At 44.2% G+C, this 18,665-nt stretch overlaps 1 protein-coding gene across 12 annotated transcripts in view; it reads left to right on the top strand.

The window, feature by feature from the left end:
- Positions 1 to 18,665, top strand: part of rtkna (rhotekin a) — a 112,441-nt gene that overhangs the window by 83,695 nt on the left and 10,081 nt on the right. For all 12 annotated transcript variants that reach the window (XM_052461156.1, XM_052461155.1, XM_052461153.1 and 9 more), the window contains 4 exons: positions 9,433 to 9,632; positions 9,799 to 9,860; positions 14,799 to 14,852; positions 18,106 to 18,223. In XM_052461156.1, coding sequence (XP_052317116.1) covers positions 9,433 to 9,632; positions 9,799 to 9,860; positions 14,799 to 14,852; positions 18,106 to 18,223 — 434 coding nt within the window. The remainder of the gene's footprint in view (positions 1 to 9,432; positions 9,633 to 9,798; positions 9,861 to 14,798; positions 14,853 to 18,105; positions 18,224 to 18,665) is intronic.

Below are 18,665 nucleotides of genomic sequence, written 5' to 3'. Positions count from 1 at the left end.
GTTGCCCGTGCGGTGTGTTTGGGATCATTGCCATGCTGAAAGACCCAGCCACGTTTCATCTTCAATGCCCTTACTGATGGAAGGAGGTTTTCACTGAAAATCTCACGATATATGATATGACAAGGTGGCAGAGCCAATGGTCCTGCTCACAGCATCACCACAAGCATCTTCTACTTGCTATCTACTTCTATGTCTTGTGTGTGTGTGTGTGTGTGTGTGTGTGTGTGTGTGTGTGTGTGTGTGTGTGTGTGTGTGTGTGTGTGTGTGTGTGTGTGTTCTAAATAAGGCAGCAGCAGTGACGTTAAGTCAGGGTGTGTTTGTTTTCGTTTGGTGTGTTTGTGAATGCATGTTTTGGACGTGTGGTCTATGTGTGTAGTCACCCAGGGTCCAAGGTCCCCCTGCAATGTCTGCTGGAAGTCTATATTAGGGAAAGGTTAGAGTGGGAGGGTTAGGGGGGTTAAGGGCCAGCTAGAACGGCTCATCTGATTAGCCCTGATTTCCTCATCCAGCTTCAGACACAGAAAAGCCCTGGATTAGAGAGTGCCACGCAGCCACCAGCAGTGTGGGTGTGACTGTGTGTGGGGTGTATGTGTGTGTGTACAGGCACCACAAGTGGGGTCTATCTCTTTCTGGCACACCATGTCCTCTTCCCCTCATTCCTCCTCTCTTCTACAGCAGATTCCTCTCTCTGCATTGTATGTCTGTCTGTCTCTCGCTCTGTCTTTCTTCAATTGAATTCCAGGATGAAGAGAAGAATCCAAGTGGTGTCGTTGAGAGAGATCATAGGAGACTTTGATCAGGGTCTTACCTAGGCCTATCTTAACAGTTCCTCTCTTTTCTCTTCCGTTAGCTTACAGGAAAAGCCAGCTAATCAGTTAACGAGCCAGCGCTCTGAACATGTGTAGTAGTTTGTGGCTTTGTTCCAACCTACAATTTAACACTGGGCCTTTTCTACTGTCTATTATGCTTGTGTGTGTATAGGCGCCCTGCTGTGCATAATGGTTTTGTGTGTAATTAATTTCCTCTTGCAGCTCCCGGACAGTCAGTTATGCCAATCATTCTCATTAGAGTTTTTCCCATTCCTGTTAGATTGGCAGACAATGGAATGTAGTGGAGTTAGGGCTGGGAGATTATGGCCCAAATATCATATTTAAATATAACCTTTATTTAACTAGGCAAGTCAGTTAAGAACAAATTCTTATTTACAATGACGGCCTACCGGGGCACAGTGGGTTAAAACCTCTACAGGATTGGTGGGTCCCCCTCGGGACGGTTGAGCTAGCGTAGGCTGTGATTAGCATGAGGTTGGAAGTAACAAGAACATTTTCCAGGACATAGACATATCTGATATTGGCAGAAAGCTTAAATTATTGTTAATCTAACTGCACTGTCCAATTTACAGTAGCTATTAATTATAGTGAAAGAACACCATGCTATTGTTTGAGGAGAGTGCAGAGTTATGAACTTCAAAAGTGATTAATTAACCAATTAGGTACATTTGGGAATTGTTGATACAAAATTTTGAACAGAGAAACGATGGTTAATTGGATCCGTCTGGAATAATACATTATGGCCTTTCTCTTGCATTTCTTGCATGATGGTACAAAAATTACAAAAAAAACGCATGATTTTTCTTTGTATTATCTTTTATATCTTCTACATTCATTTCACATTTCCACAGACTTCAAAGTGTTTCCTTTCAAATGGTGTCAAGAATATGCAAATCCTTGCTTCAGGTCTTGAGCTCAGATTTGGGAATGTCGTTTTAGACGAAAATTGAAAAAAGATTCTGGAGGTTTTAACTCTCTGAATGTGCACGCCAATGAATTAATTTGGTAAAATTCAGTATCTTCTCAGATTAGCCTACTTATTTTAGTCACACCTTTAAAACCTGGGCCTTGAGGACACTTTGAGGTACAAGTGGTACTAGCCCTGTGTAATTGATAACAAACCAAGCTAATCTCAGTTCATGAGGGTGAGTCTGCCAGAAGGTCTTAGTGAGTCTGTAAGCAGTGCTTGGCTTAGCTGCCAGTCTCTACTCTTAACGGATGAGCTTGTTGTTGTGAAGCTCTTAGGCACTTTCCTTTCACCATGGACAAGCTTGGTCTCTTCAAACTAAACTCTCACACACATGCAAATACACATTCACATAGGGCTGGGTGATATAGCCTAAAATCAGATGGTTGTATTATTATTGTTTTTTTTACTCGTGGGCGATTCACGATATATAGATTTTTTAAAACCTTTCTCTCTAAATAAGCTTTGTTGTATAATTAAGGTCAATACACTGCATTTCAAACAGTCAGCAGTAATCTAATGAATTCAGGGCTTGTAAAAGGACATCTAGGCTAAATATAAACCCTTCACAACCATCATACCAACTAATAATGGCATTATTTCATCAAAATGGTTTAACCTGCTTATTTGTAGTAATCACTGATTTGGCTTTCAAGTCTGTCTATAAAAATGACATTTTGGTTCCAAATTTAACCAGAATTATGGACAATGCACATTGGTTAATAAACACCAACTTCTGGTTTCAGGCATGATAGAAAATTAACACAGGTCTCGTGAGTTGCCACATTATATTTATTTTTAATGTCAAGCGAAAGATCTGTTCAACATTGTGGGAGTTGAGACATAAAAAGGGTATCGTTACAAATGTTAAGTTCTCCTCCTATTACAGTAAAATAATGTGTGTTGGTTTCCATATGGCCGATTTTTTTTATATTTTTTATGTCGGACCAAACCTCAGATTCAAATAGCGAGTTGAAACTGCTTGGCGTCAGAGAGAAAGAAGTGATCTTTAGTCTCTTTGTTGTTGTGAGTGGCAGGGGAAGGAGCTTGGTGTCTGTGCGAGTGGGAAGTTGCACAGAAGAAGTGAAGGAGAGGAGACCAAAAAAACAGAACGCCCATGAAACTGAAAAAAAAAAATACTCACCTTAATTCTTGCGATACCGACCGCGATAAAGGCATTTGAAACATCACACTAAAACATTCCTACTCTCACACGCATGCACCCATGACCCCCACCGACCCCCAGCTAGTAGTGTACTCTTTCATAGAGCAGCACCCATGACCCCCAGCTAGTAGTGTACTCTTTCATAATAGAGCTGGACCCATGAATTCCACCGACCCCCAGCTAGTAGTGTACTCTTTCATAGAGCTGGACCCATGGAAAGTTTGCTATGTAGAACCCCTAGGCTGTATCTCTGCTCCAGATCACACACACACACACACACACACACACACACACACATATATATACAATCACAGCTTTTTCTGTCCACATCCACACACACCGCTCCCCTCTGAGCAGGGGCCCAGCTGCACTGGAACACTCAGGGCCTTTGTGTGAGAACAGCTGGCAGCAGTCACACACTATGTGTTTGATTTGATACTCTCCCGACAGTCGCACGTATGCCTAAAGCCGTCCATTCCCACTGGGCACAGACGTCAATTAAACGTCTATTCCATGTTGGTTCAACGTAATTTTGTTGATGGGCCGCCCCCAGGTGGTGAGGGTAGGAAGTAACATCTCCACTCCGCTGATCCTCAACACTGGGGCCCCACAAGGGTGTGTTCTCGGCCCTCTCCTGTACTCCCTGTTCACCCATGACTGCGTGACCATGCACGCCTCCAACTCAATCATCTAGTTTGCAGACGACACTACAGTGGTAGGCTTGATTACAACGACCAGATGGCCTACAGGGAGGAGGTGAGGGCCCTCGGAGTGTGGTGTCAGGAAAATAACCTCTCACTCAATGTCAGTAAATCAAAAGAGATGATTGTGGCCTTCAGGAAACAGCAGAGGGAGCACCCCCTATCCACATCGATGGAACGGTAGTGGAGAAGGTGGAAAGTTCCTGGACGTACACATCACGGACAAACTGAAATGGTCCACCCACACAGACAGTGTAGTGAAGAAGGCACAACAGCACCTCAGAAGGCTGAAAAAATGTGGCTTGTCACCAAAAACCCTCACTAACTTTTACAGGTGCACAATTGAGAGCATCCTGTCGGGCTGTATCACCACCTGCCCTCCAGGGCACCTACACCACCCGATGTCACAGGAAGGCCAAAAAGATCATCAAGGACAACAACCTCCCGGACCACTGCCTGTTCACCCCGCTTCCATCCAGAAGGCGAGGTCCGTACAGGTGCATCAAAGCTGGGACAGAGAGACTGAAAAACAGCTTCTTTCTCAAGGCCATCAGTCTGTTAAACAGCCATCACTAACACAGAGAGGCGGCTGCCTACATACAGACTTGATATCATTGGCCACTTTAATAAATGGAACACTATTCACTTTAATAATGCCACTTTAATAATGTTTACATATCTCACATTACTTATCTCATATGTATATATTGTATACTGTATCCTTCACTATCTATTGCATCTTAACCGCTCTGTCTCTGCTCATCCATATATTTTACACTTATATATTCTCATTCCATTCCTTTACTAGATTGTGTGTATTAGGTTTTGTTGTGGAATTGTTAGATATTACCTGTTAGATACTGCTGCACTGTCAGATCTAGAAGCATAAGCACTTCACTACACTCGCAATAACATCTGCTTACCATGTGTATGTGACCAATAAGATTTTATTTGAAATGACGTGAGAACAAAGTTGATTCAACCAGTGTGTGTCTTGTGAGTTGTTTGTGGATAGTTTATTACATTTGCTGGTTCTGTTCAGTGCTATATGTATTGGGACAAATCCTCTGGTTCTTCCACCATTAGACCACTGCAGATTTCGTTCAGGCCCTGGTGACTTCAGCACTCTGGCTGTAGACTGGGAAACACACTCAGACCAGAGGGAGAAGTCTGTGCCTTGGACAGGATCGTGGTTGAACTGCTTTGCCACTGTGTTGCTATCGTTAATGGAGGTACATAAATACCCCAACGAGGCATTTTTAAGGCATTAATTCCACGCGGTTACAGGGTTAATTCCGCGCGGTTACAGGGTTAATTCTGTGTGGTTACAGGGTTAATTCTGTGTGGTTACAGGGTTAATTCTGTGTGGTTACAGGGTTAATTCTGCGCGGTTACAGGGTTAATTCTGTGTGGTTACAGGGTTAATTCTGTGTGGTTACAGGGTTAATTCTGTGTGGTTACAGGGTCAATTCTGTGTGGTTACAGGGTCAATTCTGTGTGGTTACAGGGTTAATTCTGTGTGGTTACAGGGTTAATTCTGTGTGGTTACAGGGTTAATTCTGTGTGGTTACAGGGTTAATTCTGCGCGGTTACAGGGTTAATTCTGTGTGGTTACAGGGTTAATTCTGTGTGGTTACAGGGTTAATTCTGTGTGGTTACAGGGTCAATTCTGTGTGGTTACAGGGTCAATTCTGTGTGGTTACAGGGTCAATTCTGTGTGGTTACAGGGTCAATTCCGCGTGGTTACAGGGTCAATTCCACGTGGTTACAGGGTCAATTCCGCGTGGTTACAGGGTCAATTCCGCGTGGTTACAGGGTCAATTCCAAACAGGGTTGACGTTCAGTGCTGGAAAATCATTTTTATTGTTTCTGCAGAGGATGACATATATGATGTTCTCAGGACCTTATCAAACAGCCGTCTATTTTTAGTGATCAGGCTTAATGCCCCCCCCCCAGTTCTCTATCAGGCATCGTAACCCATGGTGCCAGAACCAAACTATGACAGAGTGTCCTACTTCAGTGGTTCCCAAACAGGGGTACTAGGACACCTGGGGGTACTTGGCCCATCCATAGGGGCTACTTGGCCCATCCATAGGGGCTACTTGAAGAATCATGAGACCAAAATCTAACTGGTAAAATGCATATGAAAGTGTACTTTAGGAGTACTCCAGGTAGAGCAACATTTTGTTGGTGGACAGTAACCGCAAAAGGTTGAGAACCACTGTCCTACTTGAACAAGCCATTGGTTTTGGGTGATTTTATTTTATTTTTTGTATATTTGCGTCTGGTGGAATTTGTTTGTGTGTATGTGTTAGCATAGGCTATGTCTCTGTATTTGTGTGTATGTGTTAGCATAGGCTATGTCTCTGTATTTTTGTGTATGTGTTAGCATAGGCTATGTCTCTGTGTTTGTGTGTATGTGTTAGCATAAGCTATGTCTCTGTATTTGTGTGTATGTGTTAGCATAGGCTATGTCTCTGTATTTGTGTGTATGTGTTAGCATAGGCTATGTCTCTGTGTTTGTGTGTATGTGTTAGCATAGGCTATGTCTCTGTGTTTGTGTGTATGTGTTAGCATAGGCTATGTCTCTGTGTTTGTGTGTATGTGTTAGCATAGGCTATGTCTCTGTGTTTGTGTGTATGTGTTAGCATAGGCTATGTCTCTGTGTTTGTGTGTATGTGTTAGCATAGGCTATGTCTCTGTGTTTGTGTGTATGTGTTAGCATAGGCTATGTCTCTGTGTTTGTGTGTATGTGTTAGCATAGGCTATGTCTCTGTGTTTGTGTGTATGTGTTAGCATAGGCTATGTCTCTGTGTTTGTGTGTATGTGTTAGCATAGGCTATGTCTCTGTGTTTGTGTGTATGTGTTAGCATAGGCTATGTCTCTGTGTTTGTGTGTATGTGTTAGCATAGGCTATGTCTCTGTGTTTGTGTGTATGTGTTAGCATAGGCTATGTCTCTGTGTTTGTGTGTATGTGTGTTTGTCTCTGTGTTTGTATGTGTTAGCATAGGCTATGTCTCTGTGTTTGTGTGTATGTGTTAGCATAGGCTATGTCTCTGTGTTTGTGTGTATGTGTTAGCATAGGCTATGTCTCTGTGTTTGTGTGTATGTGTTAGCATAGGCTATGTCTCTGTGTTTGTGTGTATGTGTTAGCATAGGCTATGTCTCTGTGTTTGTGTGTATGTGTTAGCATAGGCTATGTCTCTGTGTTTGTGTGTATGTGTTAGCATAGGCTATGTCTCTGTGTTTGTGTGTATGTGTTAGCATAGGGTTATGTCTCTGTGTGTATGTGTTAGCATAGGCTATGTCTCTGTGTTTGTGTATGTGTTAGCATAGGCTATGTCTCTGTGTTTGTGTGTATGAGGGATGGATAGACGAACAAAGTCTGAGCCTGTTTCTTTGTGCATGTCTTGAAACTAGGGTGTATGTGCTTGCAAGTGTATGTTTACGTGTGACAAGCTTGCGTGTCTATGTGAAGGAGAGAGAGAGAGCCCATGTGTTGTGTGTTAATGACAGTCTGCTGATGTGCGTTCCTCTCGCCCCCATGATCATATCCCACAGTTCCCTGGGGCCTCTCTTGGCCCTGCCCCTCGCTCGCTCGCTCCCTCCTTCCCTCTCCTGGCCCTGCCCCTCCTTCACCCGCCCCTCCCTCCCTCGCTCCCTCCTGGAGAGAGAGAGAGAGAGAGAGAGAGAGAGAGAGAGAGAGAGGCCCACTCTACCCAGATCTTGCTCTCTATCTCTCTCCTGCTTTTCCCTAAGGTCCATCCTTCTCTTTATATTGTTCTCTATCATCTCCCCCTCTGTCTCTCTCCTTGGTGAACATTAAAAATAAATACATATATTTAACCATTATTTAACTAGGCAAGTCAGTTAAGAACTAATTCTTATTTACAATGACGGCCTTAACAAGGCACACCTGTTTATTGAAATGCATTCCAGGTGACTACCTCATGAAGCTGGTTGAGAGAATGCCAAGAGTGTGCAAAGCTGTCATCAAGGCAAAGGGTGGCTACTTTGAAGAATCTCAAATATAAAATATATTTTGATTTGTTTAACACTTTTTTTTGGTTACTACATGATTCTATATGTGTTATTTTATAGTTTTGATGTCTTCACTATTATTCTACAATGTAGAAAATACTAAAAATAAATGAAAAACCCTTGAACGAGTAGGTGTGCCCAAACTTTTTACTGTGTGACTGTGTGTGTGTGTACCTATGACTTTTTCCACATTTTGTTACTGTACAGCCTTATTCTAAAATGTATTAAATTGTTTTTTCCCCTAATCAATCTACACACAATACCCCATAATGACAAATCAAAAACAGTTTTTTAGACATTTTTGCTAATTTATTAAAAATAAAAACTTAAATCACTTACATAAGTATTCAGACCCTTTTATCAGTACTTTGTTGAAGCACTTTTGGCAGCGATTAGAACGTCAAGTCTTCTTGGGTATGATGCTACAAGCTTTGCACATCTGTATTTGGCGAGTTTCTCCCATTCTTCTCTGCAGATCCCCTCAAGCTCTGTAAGGTTGGATGGGGAGCGTCGCTGCACAGCTATTTTCAGATTTTTCCAGAGATGTTCGATCGGGTTCAAGTCTAGGCTCTGGCTCGGCCATTCAAGGACATTCAGAGACTTGTCCTGATGCCACTTCTGTGTTGTCTTGGCCGTCTGCTTAGGCTCGTTGTCTTGTTGGATGGTGAACCTTCGCTCCAGTCTGAGTTCCTAAGTGATCTGGAGCAGGTTTTCATCAAGGATCTCTCTGTACTTTGCGCCTTCCATCTTTTCCTTGATCCTTACTAGTCCCCCTGCCACTGAAAAACATCCCCACAGCATGATGCTGCCGCCACCGTGCTTCACCGTAGGGATGGTGCCAGGTTTCCTCCAGACATGATGTTTGGCATTCAGGCCAAAGAGTTCAAGCTTGGTTTCATCAGACCAGAGAATTTTGTTTCTTTGGTGCCTTTCATGTGCCTTTTACTGAGGAGTGGCTTCTGTCTGGCCACTCTACCACAAAGGCATTATTGGTGGAGTCCTGCAGAGATGGTTGTCCTTCTGGAAGATTTTCCCATCTCCACAGAGGAACTCAGGAGGTCTGTCAGAGTGAACATCGGATTCTTGGTCACCTCCCTGACCAAGGCCTTTCTCCCCCGGTTGCTCAGTTTGGCCGGGCGGCCAGCTCTAGGAAGAGTCTTGGTGTTTCCAAACTTCTTCCATTTAAGAATGATGGAGGCCACTGTGTTCTTGGTGACCTTCAATGCTGCAGAAATGTTTTGGTACCCTTCCCCAGATCTGTGCCTCGACACAATCCTGTCACAGACAATTCCTTGGAACTCATGGCTTGGTTTTGCTCTGACATGCACTGTCAACTGTGGGATCTTATATAGACAGGTGTGTATGTTAAATGATTAAGCATCTTGGTGTCTGCGTGCCAGAGGGGAGGCAGAAGGGTGTAAGGGCATATTTACAGCTTCTTCCTGACTCCTCTGTGCCCCGACTGACCCACGCCTCAACGCACAGAGACACCAGAATGCTTTCATGGATACACCCCACTAATGGGCCCATGAGATACACACACACACACGTTTGCCCTCTTTCTCCCATAAACACAAACGCTCTTCTTCACAGTCATTGTCACATTTAAACTGAACTGTCACACTTACCCTCTTGTTACAGTCTCACTCCACACTCAAAGACCAACCCTGTTCCAGTCAGTAAAATGTCCAAACCCATCTCTCCCTCCCTGTCTCTCTCTGCCTGCAGGACAGTAACATCCAGAAGAAAATAGACCATGAGATCCGGATGCGTGACGGGGCCTGTAAGCTGCTGGCTGCGTGCTCCCAGAGAGAACAGGCCCTGGAGGCCTCCAAGAGCCTGCTCACCTGCAACACCCGCATCATGGCCTACATGTCGGAGCTGCAGAGGATGAAGGAGGCCCAGGTCATGCAGAGGGTTGCACTAAGGTCAGAGGGCAAACGGGCAGGGCAAGGGGGCGGGGTAGGAACTTAGGTGCATAAATGGAGCTATACCCATAGGGTGAAGGGTTTAATGTGGTCTGAGTGGGCAATTGAGCAGGGTTTACAATTAGATTTTCCGTTGTTGTCATCCTCTTCTTTCTGTCTCGACTAGGTCATCGGACGCAGGGCCCACGGACGACAGACTACCCTGTAAAGGAAAGGTGGCCATCTCAGGTAGGCCCCAGGTGTGTGTGTGTGTGTGTGTGTACCTTTGTAAAGGAAAGCTGCATGTCTACCCAATAGCAGAGCTTCATGTAGTCCACTTCATCAGGCCCTGACACCCTGTCTCATCTCTTATTATGCCATGCATATGCTGTCCGTCATGCTGAGGGGGGAGGGCTCATGATGATAAGCAAGATCGTCTCTGGGTCTCATAGCCACCCTCCAAGGAGGACCCCCCACTACGGAGGGGTGAGGGTATGTGGGTTATGGAAAGGGGTTCATTTAAAAGCTGAGTGTGGGATACGGGGTTAGGCTGAGTCAAAGGGGGGTTATAATGAGGGAGAAATGGTTTGGGGGAGAGAGAGAAATGGTTTGGGGGAGAGAGGGACTGTGTTTGGGGGAGAGAGAGGACTGTGTTTGGGGGAGAGAGGACTGGGTTTGGGGGGTGGGGACTGAGTTTGGGGGAGGAGACTGGGTTTGGGGGGTGGACTGGGTTTGGGGGAGAGAGAGGACTGGGTTTGGGGGGGAGGACTGGGTTTGGGGGAGAGAGAGGACTGGGTTTGGGGGGAGAGAGGACTGGGTTTGGGGGAGAGAGAGGACTGGGTTTGGGGGAGAGAGGACTGGGTTTGTGGGGAGAGAGGGACTGGGTTGGGGGGGACTGGGTTGGGGGGGTTTGGGGGGGAGAGAGAGGACTGGGTTTGGGGGAGAGGGAGGACTGGGGGGAGGGGAGAGGGAGGACTGGGTTTGTGGGGAGAGAAGGAATGAGTTGGAGGAGGGAGGAATGGGTTTGGGGGAGGGAGGACTGGGTTTGGGGGAGAGAAGGAATGGTTTGGGGGAGGGAGGATTGGGTTTGGGGGAGAGAAGGAATGGTTTGGGGGAGGGAGGATTGGGTTTGAGGGGAGAGAAGGAATGGTTTGGGGGAGGGAGGATGGGTTTGAGGGGAGAGAAGGAATGGCTCTTGGGGGAGAGAAGGAATGGGTTGGGGGAGGGGGAATGGGTTTGGGGGAGAGGGAGGACTGGGTTTTGGGGGAGAGAGGACTGGGTTTGAGGGGAGAGAAGGAATGGCTTGGGGGAGAGAAGGAATGGTTTGGGGGAGGGGGGGAATGGGTTTGGGGGAGAGGGAGGAATGGGTTTGGGGGGAGAGGGAGGAATGGGTTTGGGGGGAGAGGGAGGAATGGGTTTGAGGGAGGAATGGGTTTGAGGGAGGAATGGGTTTGAGGGAGGAATGGGTTTGAGGGAGGAATGGGTTTGAGGGGGGAGGAGGGAGGAATGGGTTTGAGGGGAGAGGGAGGAATGGGTTTGAGGGGAGAGGGAGGAATGGGTTTGGGGAGAGGGAGGGTTGGGGGAATGGGTTTGGGGAGAGGGAGGAATGGGTTGGGGGATAAGGGGTGAGGATGTGGAGGGGGAGGGAACGAGGGGTGAGGATTTAAACATTTTATGGTTTAAAGAAATTATGCAAAAGAGGTAGCAAACAAGTTATGCTGCTCATCTGATTGGTTGACATATTGTCAATGGAGAAATGTTGTGACTAAACTTAACACAAAGAAAAATAACTTGTATTACCAAATAAAGATAAATGACATAAAGCACAATGGAAAAATATTTTGGAGTACCTTAAATGATATCATGGGCAGAAAACCCAATTAATCTCCAGCGTTCATTGAAGGTGATGGTTTATTTATAATATAACTTTCGATATTGCTAATCATTTCAATGACTATTTCACTACAGAGTTGTTTATCAACGAAAAAACAGAATATTATTCAATGGAAGCTTCTCTAACATCAGATATGTACAATGTGGTGTCCCTCAGGGCAGTTGCCTTGGAACGTTACTCTTCTCTATTTTTACAAATTATTTGCCACTGGTCTTACACAAAGCTAGAACGAGTATGTATGCGGCTGATTCCGCACTCTACATGTCAGCACCCAAAGCCAGTGAGCTCACAGTAATAATTCGATATTCAACTGATTATGCCAGTAGGCAGAATATGCAATAGTCATGTAAACACCTTATTCTACTTATATTAATTGGCGTACGGTCAAAATCTAAATAAGCATCTGCTGATTAAAACACCTGGTTTTCTGGGCAATCTTTTGAATTATCATGACGTGTAAACATCTTAACCTCTTGCGCCGAGCCATCCCGGATCCGGTATCGTGACTACAGCCTCAAGCTCATTACCATAACGCAACGTTAACGATTTCTAAAAATCGCAAATTAAATTAAATAAATATGCCTGCTCTCAAGCTTAGCCTTTTCTTAACAACACTGTCATCTCAACACTGTCATCTCATTTTCAAAATATGCTTTTGAACCATAGAAAATCAATCATTTGTGTAAGAGTGTTGATGGCTAGCTTAGCATTTAGCGTAGCATTTAGCACGCAACATATTCACAAAAACCAGCAAAGGAATCAAATAAAATAATTTACCTTTGAAGAACTTCAGATGTTTCAATGAGGAGACTCTCAGTTACATAGCAGATGTCCAGTTTTTCCTGAAAGATTCTTTGTGTAGGACAAATCGCTCCGTTTTGTTACTACACATTTGGCTACCGAAACGAACCGAAAATTCAGTCACCTAAACGTCGAACTTTTTTCCGAATTAACTCCATAATATCGACCGAAACATGGCAAACGTTGTTTGAATCAATCCTCAAGGTGTTTTGTCAAATATCTCTTCATTGATATGCCGTTCGTGGAAGCATGGTTTTTCTCAGAATCCCATGGAAAAATACCAGCAGCTGAGTTTTGCGCACCAATTTCCACGCAGGACACCGTGCGGATACTTGGCAAATGTAGTCTATTATGGTCAATCTTCCAATGATATGCCTGCAAATACGTCACAATACTCCAGACCCCTTGGGGAAACGATAGAAAGGGTAGGCTCATTCCTGTCGCATTCACAGCCATATAAGGAGATAATGCAAAACGTAGCCTCAGAAATCCTGTTAATTTCCTGGTTGCAGAAACATCTTGGTTTTGCCTGAAGCTTTTGTTCTAGGGCACTCGCAGTGAAGATATTTGCAGTTCTGGAAACGTCAGAGTGTTTTCTCTCCAAAGCTATCAATTCCATGCATAGTCGAGCATCTTTTCGTGACAAAATATTGCGCTTAAAACGGGCACGTCTTTTTATCCAAAAATGAAATAGGGCATTCCAGTGGTGTATCTGATCTGCTCATGTGCCAGCACCGGGAGCTCAAATCTCCCTCTTTAGCGCGAGTGAAGTCGGAACAACTGAATGTACGAGTCTTAGAAGTAGTTTTCACAAACAAACATGATATATTATGTCCGAACTCAGAATCAAACATGCTTCCCAAAAATAACATGGTCGCTGTGGTAGAATGTTTAGTTTGATTGGTGATTTTCGGTATTGATCAGAGTGCCATCAGGTAACCTGATTTCAGATGTGTCCATGTAAACAGGATTATTAAGGAAATCGTTCTTCTTCCAAAGCATGTAAACGTATTAATTTGAACTATTATATTCATCTGACTATCCACAATAGTCTCATTATTGTTTGCATGTAAACATACTCCTACTCATTAAAGGGTGTGATCATTGTGCAAGTTGAGGAAGCAAAACTCCTAGGTATAACATTGGATGGTCAATTATCATTAGACAAAAGTCTACTGTACTAGTTGTTCAGGCTTTGGTCTTGTCCTATCTTGATAGCTGTCTGGTAATATGGTCATGTACTGCAAAGAAAGACCTAGCAAAGCTGCAGCTGGCTCAGAACAGAGCAGCACACCTTGCCCTTAACAGCACATAGAGAACCAATATCAACAACATGCATGCCAGTCTTTCCTGGTTGACGAGAGATTAACTGCTTCTCTTCTAGTTTTTTTTAGGAATACTGTGACAAATTCCAGAGTGTCTGCATAATCAAATAACATTCAGGTCAGACACCCGTACATACCCCACAAGACATGCCACCAGGGATCTCTTCAGACACCCGTACATACCCCACAAGACATGCCACCAGGGGTCTCTTCAGACACCCGTACATACCCCACAAGACATGCCACCAGGGGTCTCTTCAGACACCCGTACATACCCCACAAGACATGCCACCAGGGGTCTCTTCAGACACCCGTACATACCCCACAAGACATGCCACCAGGGGTCTCTTCAGACACCCGTACATACCCCACAAGACATGCCACCAGGGGTCTCTTCATGTTCCCCAAGTCCAAAAGGAATTGACAGCAACACATAGTTTTATACAGAGCCATGATCGCATGGAACTCCCTTCCATCTCCCATTACTCAAGCAAACAGAAAAATGACCTTTAAAAATGTTTTTGATACAAAGTAACAACTAATGGAAAGGCGGAGACTGTGAGGGCACACTCTAACACACATCATTTTTTTAGTTGTATTGTTTGTATAATGTTTTAGTTGCATTGTTTGGATATCGTTGTATTTGACATTTGTGTGGCTTTCCTTGTCTATCAATGTTTTGTTACTTGTCATGTTTTTTGTAGACCTACGAAGTGTAGCTGCTGCTTCGGCAAAGCCAATGGGGATCATAATAAACTGACATGAAAGGATGAGGGTGGGAGTAGGAGAGAGAAGAGGTAATTAAACGATTATGATGAACTGCGCTGGTTCAGTGGGAGGACAGGAGGACAGGGGGCTCTGAGGTCTGTCTGTCTGCTTCGGACTGCTCACAGCTGGAGGGGCACGCACACACACACACAGTTGATGAACAGAAGTTGTGACTTATCATTGATTGACTGGGTCGACAGGAAGCCGTTTAGTGAGTAAGCTCAGTGCAGAGCATGGGCTTCATCATCATACACACAAGCGCGGACGCGCATTATGACAGTAACTGCCTGGTGGAGGAGATCAAATATTGTGTGTGTGTGTGGTATGAGTTTGTGGTTGTGTATATCTTACATTTGTGACGGATTTCACTGTCACTCTGACTGTTCTTTGTCATTGCAGACCTGCGGATCCCTCTCATGTGGAAAGACACAGAGTACTTCAAGAACAAAGGAGGTGAGGAGTGCTTCTACACCTGCATTGCTTGCTGTTTGGGGTTTTAGGCTGGGTTTCTGTACAGCACTTTGAGATATCAGCTGATGTATGAAGGGCTATATAAATACATTTGATTTGATTTGAGTCAGTGCTAGAACTGGCATGAATAAACTCATCAATGATTCATGTCAGTGTGCTAGAACTGATGTGAATAGACTCATCAATGATTCATATCAGTGTGCTAGAACTGATGTGAATAGACTCATCAATGATTCATATCAGTGTGCTAGAACTGATGTGAATAGACTCATCAATGATTCATATCAGTGTGCTAGAACTGATGTGAATAGACTCATCAATGATTCATGTCAGTGTGCTAGAACTGATGTGAATAGACTCATCAATGATTCATATCAGTGTGCTAGAACTGATGTGAATAGACTCATCAATGATTCATGTCAGTGTGCTAGAACTGATGTGAATAGACTCATCAATGATTCATGTCAGTGTGCTAGAACTGATGTGAATAGACTCATCAATGATTCATATCAGTGTGCTAGAACTGATGTTAATAGACTCATCAATGATTCATGTCAGTGTGCTAGAACTGATGTGAATAGACTCATCAATGATTCATATCAGTGTGCTAGAACTGATGTGAATAGACCCATCAATGATTCATGTCAGTGTGCTAGAACTGATGTGAATAGACCCATCAATGAGTCATGTCAGTGTGCTAGAACTGATGTGAATAGACTCATCAATGATTCATGTGCTATTATCCATCGCTTTGATTTTGTGTGAAGAGATGTGAGTCAACTGAGTGATTAGAATTTGGGTAAAGTGGTATCCACAAAGCCTCCCAGAGTAGGAGGGCTGATTTTAGAATCAGTTTCATCTTTTAGATGATAATGAATAACATTACATGGACAGGTGGGAGATCGGATCCTAGATCAGCACTCCTACTCTGAGACGCTTTGTGGATACGGGCCCTGAGAAAGAGAACTCTTAATGTATTAGAACTGAAACACTGAACATGTGAGCATAACAGTTCATGCTCTTTTAAAAAGACTTGTAGATCTTAACTTCTATACGGCGATTGAAATGTATGTACGTTTCTATTTTTCCCTCTGTAAAGTCAGCAGCTCACTGACAAGCAAACATTCCAACAGTAAGTGATTGGGTATGATGGCCTCTGGCTTAGAAACCTGCTGCACAGACAGCCCTCTTCTGTTCTGTTGTCTTTGTCTGTGCTACTGCAGCAAAGAGGCCTGGATCTGCATAGGATCTGGTATTTGTAGTTCTAGGTGCTCTTTTGATACCGCTGTGTTATGGTTTATGTTGACTGCTACGTGTTAAGGTCAAAACGTTATGGTAAAAAAAAAAAAGGTGCTGAAACCCGACTCCTTGGTGAGGTCTGAAACCCGACTCCTTGGTGAGGTCTGAAACCCGACTCCTTGGTGAGGTCTGAAACCCGACTCCTTGGTGAGGTCTGAAACCCGACTCCTTGGTGAGGTCTGAAACCCGACTCCTTGGTGAGGTCTGAAACCCGACTCCTTGGTGAGGTCTGAAACCCGACTCCTTGGTGAGGTCTGAAACCCGACTCCTTGGTGAGGTCTGCATGACCTAATATGTCTATAATGAGGCAATTAGTGCAGGTTTTTAAGTGCAGTGGGAAGATAAGGAAGCCTAAGATGGCATTAATAGAGTGTACGCTTTTGATGCATGCACACACACACCCGCACTCACACTCCCAAATACATTTAGTGTAAAACGATATACTCACACACCCAAATACATTTAGTGTAAAACGATACACTCACACTCCCAAATACATTTAGTGTAAAACGATACACTCACACACCGTGCTGCATGTGAAGCACACTCTTAAAGCTACTTAGGCCAGACTCTCACAGTGCAGCTGTCCAAGTCCAACAGCTGCTAGAGTTGGTGTTGTTCATCCCAGTCTGTCCAGTTTGACAGCCAAACCCACAATCCTCCAAACATTTACTGTGTAGCCTCCGTCTGTTTAAAACATCCACAGAGGGTGCAGATAGTGCCAGAGGAGTTCTCAAGTGGGGAAATCTAGTCAAATGTCTTCCACATGCTGCTTTTCTCACCTCTCTCTACCTCTCTCTCTCTCCCTCTTTCTCTCTCTCTCTACCTCTCTCTCTCTACCTCTCTCTCTCTACCTCTTTCTCTCTCTCTCTACCTCTCTCTCTCTACCTCTCTCTCTCTCTCTCTCTGTGTCTGTCTCTGTGTCTGTCTCTGTGTCTGTCTGTCTGTCTGTCTGTCTGTCTGTCTGTCTGTCTGTCTGTCTGTCTGTCTGTCTGTCTGTCTGTCTGTCTGTCCCTGTCTCTCTCTTTATCTCTCTGTCTCTCTTTATCTCTCTCTGTCTCTCTTTATATCTCTCTATCTCTCTTTATCTCTCTCTGTCTCTCTTTATCTCTCTCTGTCTCTCTTTATCTCTCTCTGTCTCTCTTTATCTCTCTCTGTCTCTCGTTATCTCTCTGTCTGTCTTTGTCTCTCTGTCTGTCTGTTGTCTGTCTCTGTCTCTCTTTATCTCTCTCTGTCTCTCTTTATCTCTCTCTGTCTCTCTCTGTCTGTCTCTCTTTATCTCTCTGTGTCTGTCTGTCTGTCTGTCTCTCTGTCTGTCTGTCTGTCTGTCTGTCTGTCTCTCTGTCTCTCTCTGTCTCTCTCTATCTCTCTGTCTCTCTTTATCTCTCTCTGTCTCTCTTTATCTCTCTCTCTCTCTTTATCTCTCTTTATCTCTCTATCTCTCTTTATCTCTCTCTGTCTCTCTTTATCTCTCTCTGTCTCTCTTTATCTCTCTCTGTCTCTCGTTATCTCTCTCTGTCTCTCGTTATCTCTCTCTGTCTCTCGTTATCTCTCTCTGTCTCTCTCTATCTCTCTCTGTCTCTCTCTACCTCTCTCTCTCTGTCTGTCTCTCTCTTTATCTCTCTCTCTGTCTCTCGTTATCTCTCTCTGTCTCTCGTTATCTCTCTCTGTCTCTCTCTCGTTATCTCTCTCTGTCTCTCTCTACCTCTCTCTCTCTCTGTCTGTCTCTCTCTACCTCTCTCTCTCTCTGTCTGTCTCTCTTTATCTCTCTATCTCTCGTTATCTCTCTCTGTCTCTCTACCTCTCTCTCTCTCTGTCTGTCTCTCTCTCCCTGTCTGTCTCTCTTTATCTCTCTCTGTCTGTCTCTCTCTCCCTGTCTGTCTCTCTTTATCTCTCTCTATCTCTCTCTCTGTCTGTCTCTCTTTACCTCTCTCAGAGCTGCATCGGTGTGCAGTGTTCTGTCTGCTCCAGGTGGGGGCGGAGATCCACGACACAGACATGGTGATAGTGGACCGGACACTCACCGACATCTGCTTTGACAACACCATAGTGTTGTAAGTCCTATTTGTGTTATGTTGTATCTAAAGCTGTGTTTACGCCATTATTGGCAAAATACCTAATCTGATTGGTCAAAAGACCAATTAGTGGAAATACACTGCTAAAAAAATAAAGGGAACACTGAAATAACACATCCTAGATCTGAATGAATGAAATATTGTTATTAAATACTTTTTTCTTTACATACTTGAATGTGCTGACAACAAAATCACACAAGAATGATCAATGGAAATCAAATTTATCAACTCATGGAGGACTGGATTTGGAGTCACACTCAAAATTAAAGAGAACCTCACTACAGGCTGATCCAACTTTGATGTAATGTCCTTAAAACAAGTCAAAATGAGGCTCAGTAGTGTGTGTGGCCTCCACGTGCCTGTATGACCTCCCTACAACGCCTGGGCATGCTCCTGATGAGGTGGCGGATGGTCTCCTGAG

The sequence above is a fragment of the Oncorhynchus keta genome, chromosome 14 (assembly GCF_023373465.1).
Source record: "Oncorhynchus keta strain PuntledgeMale-10-30-2019 chromosome 14, Oket_V2, whole genome shotgun sequence".
Taxonomy (NCBI): Eukaryota; Metazoa; Chordata; class Actinopteri; order Salmoniformes; family Salmonidae; genus Oncorhynchus; species Oncorhynchus keta.
The sequence above is the reverse complement of the archived record's forward strand: the minus strand, read 5'-3'. Positions and strand labels throughout refer to the sequence as shown.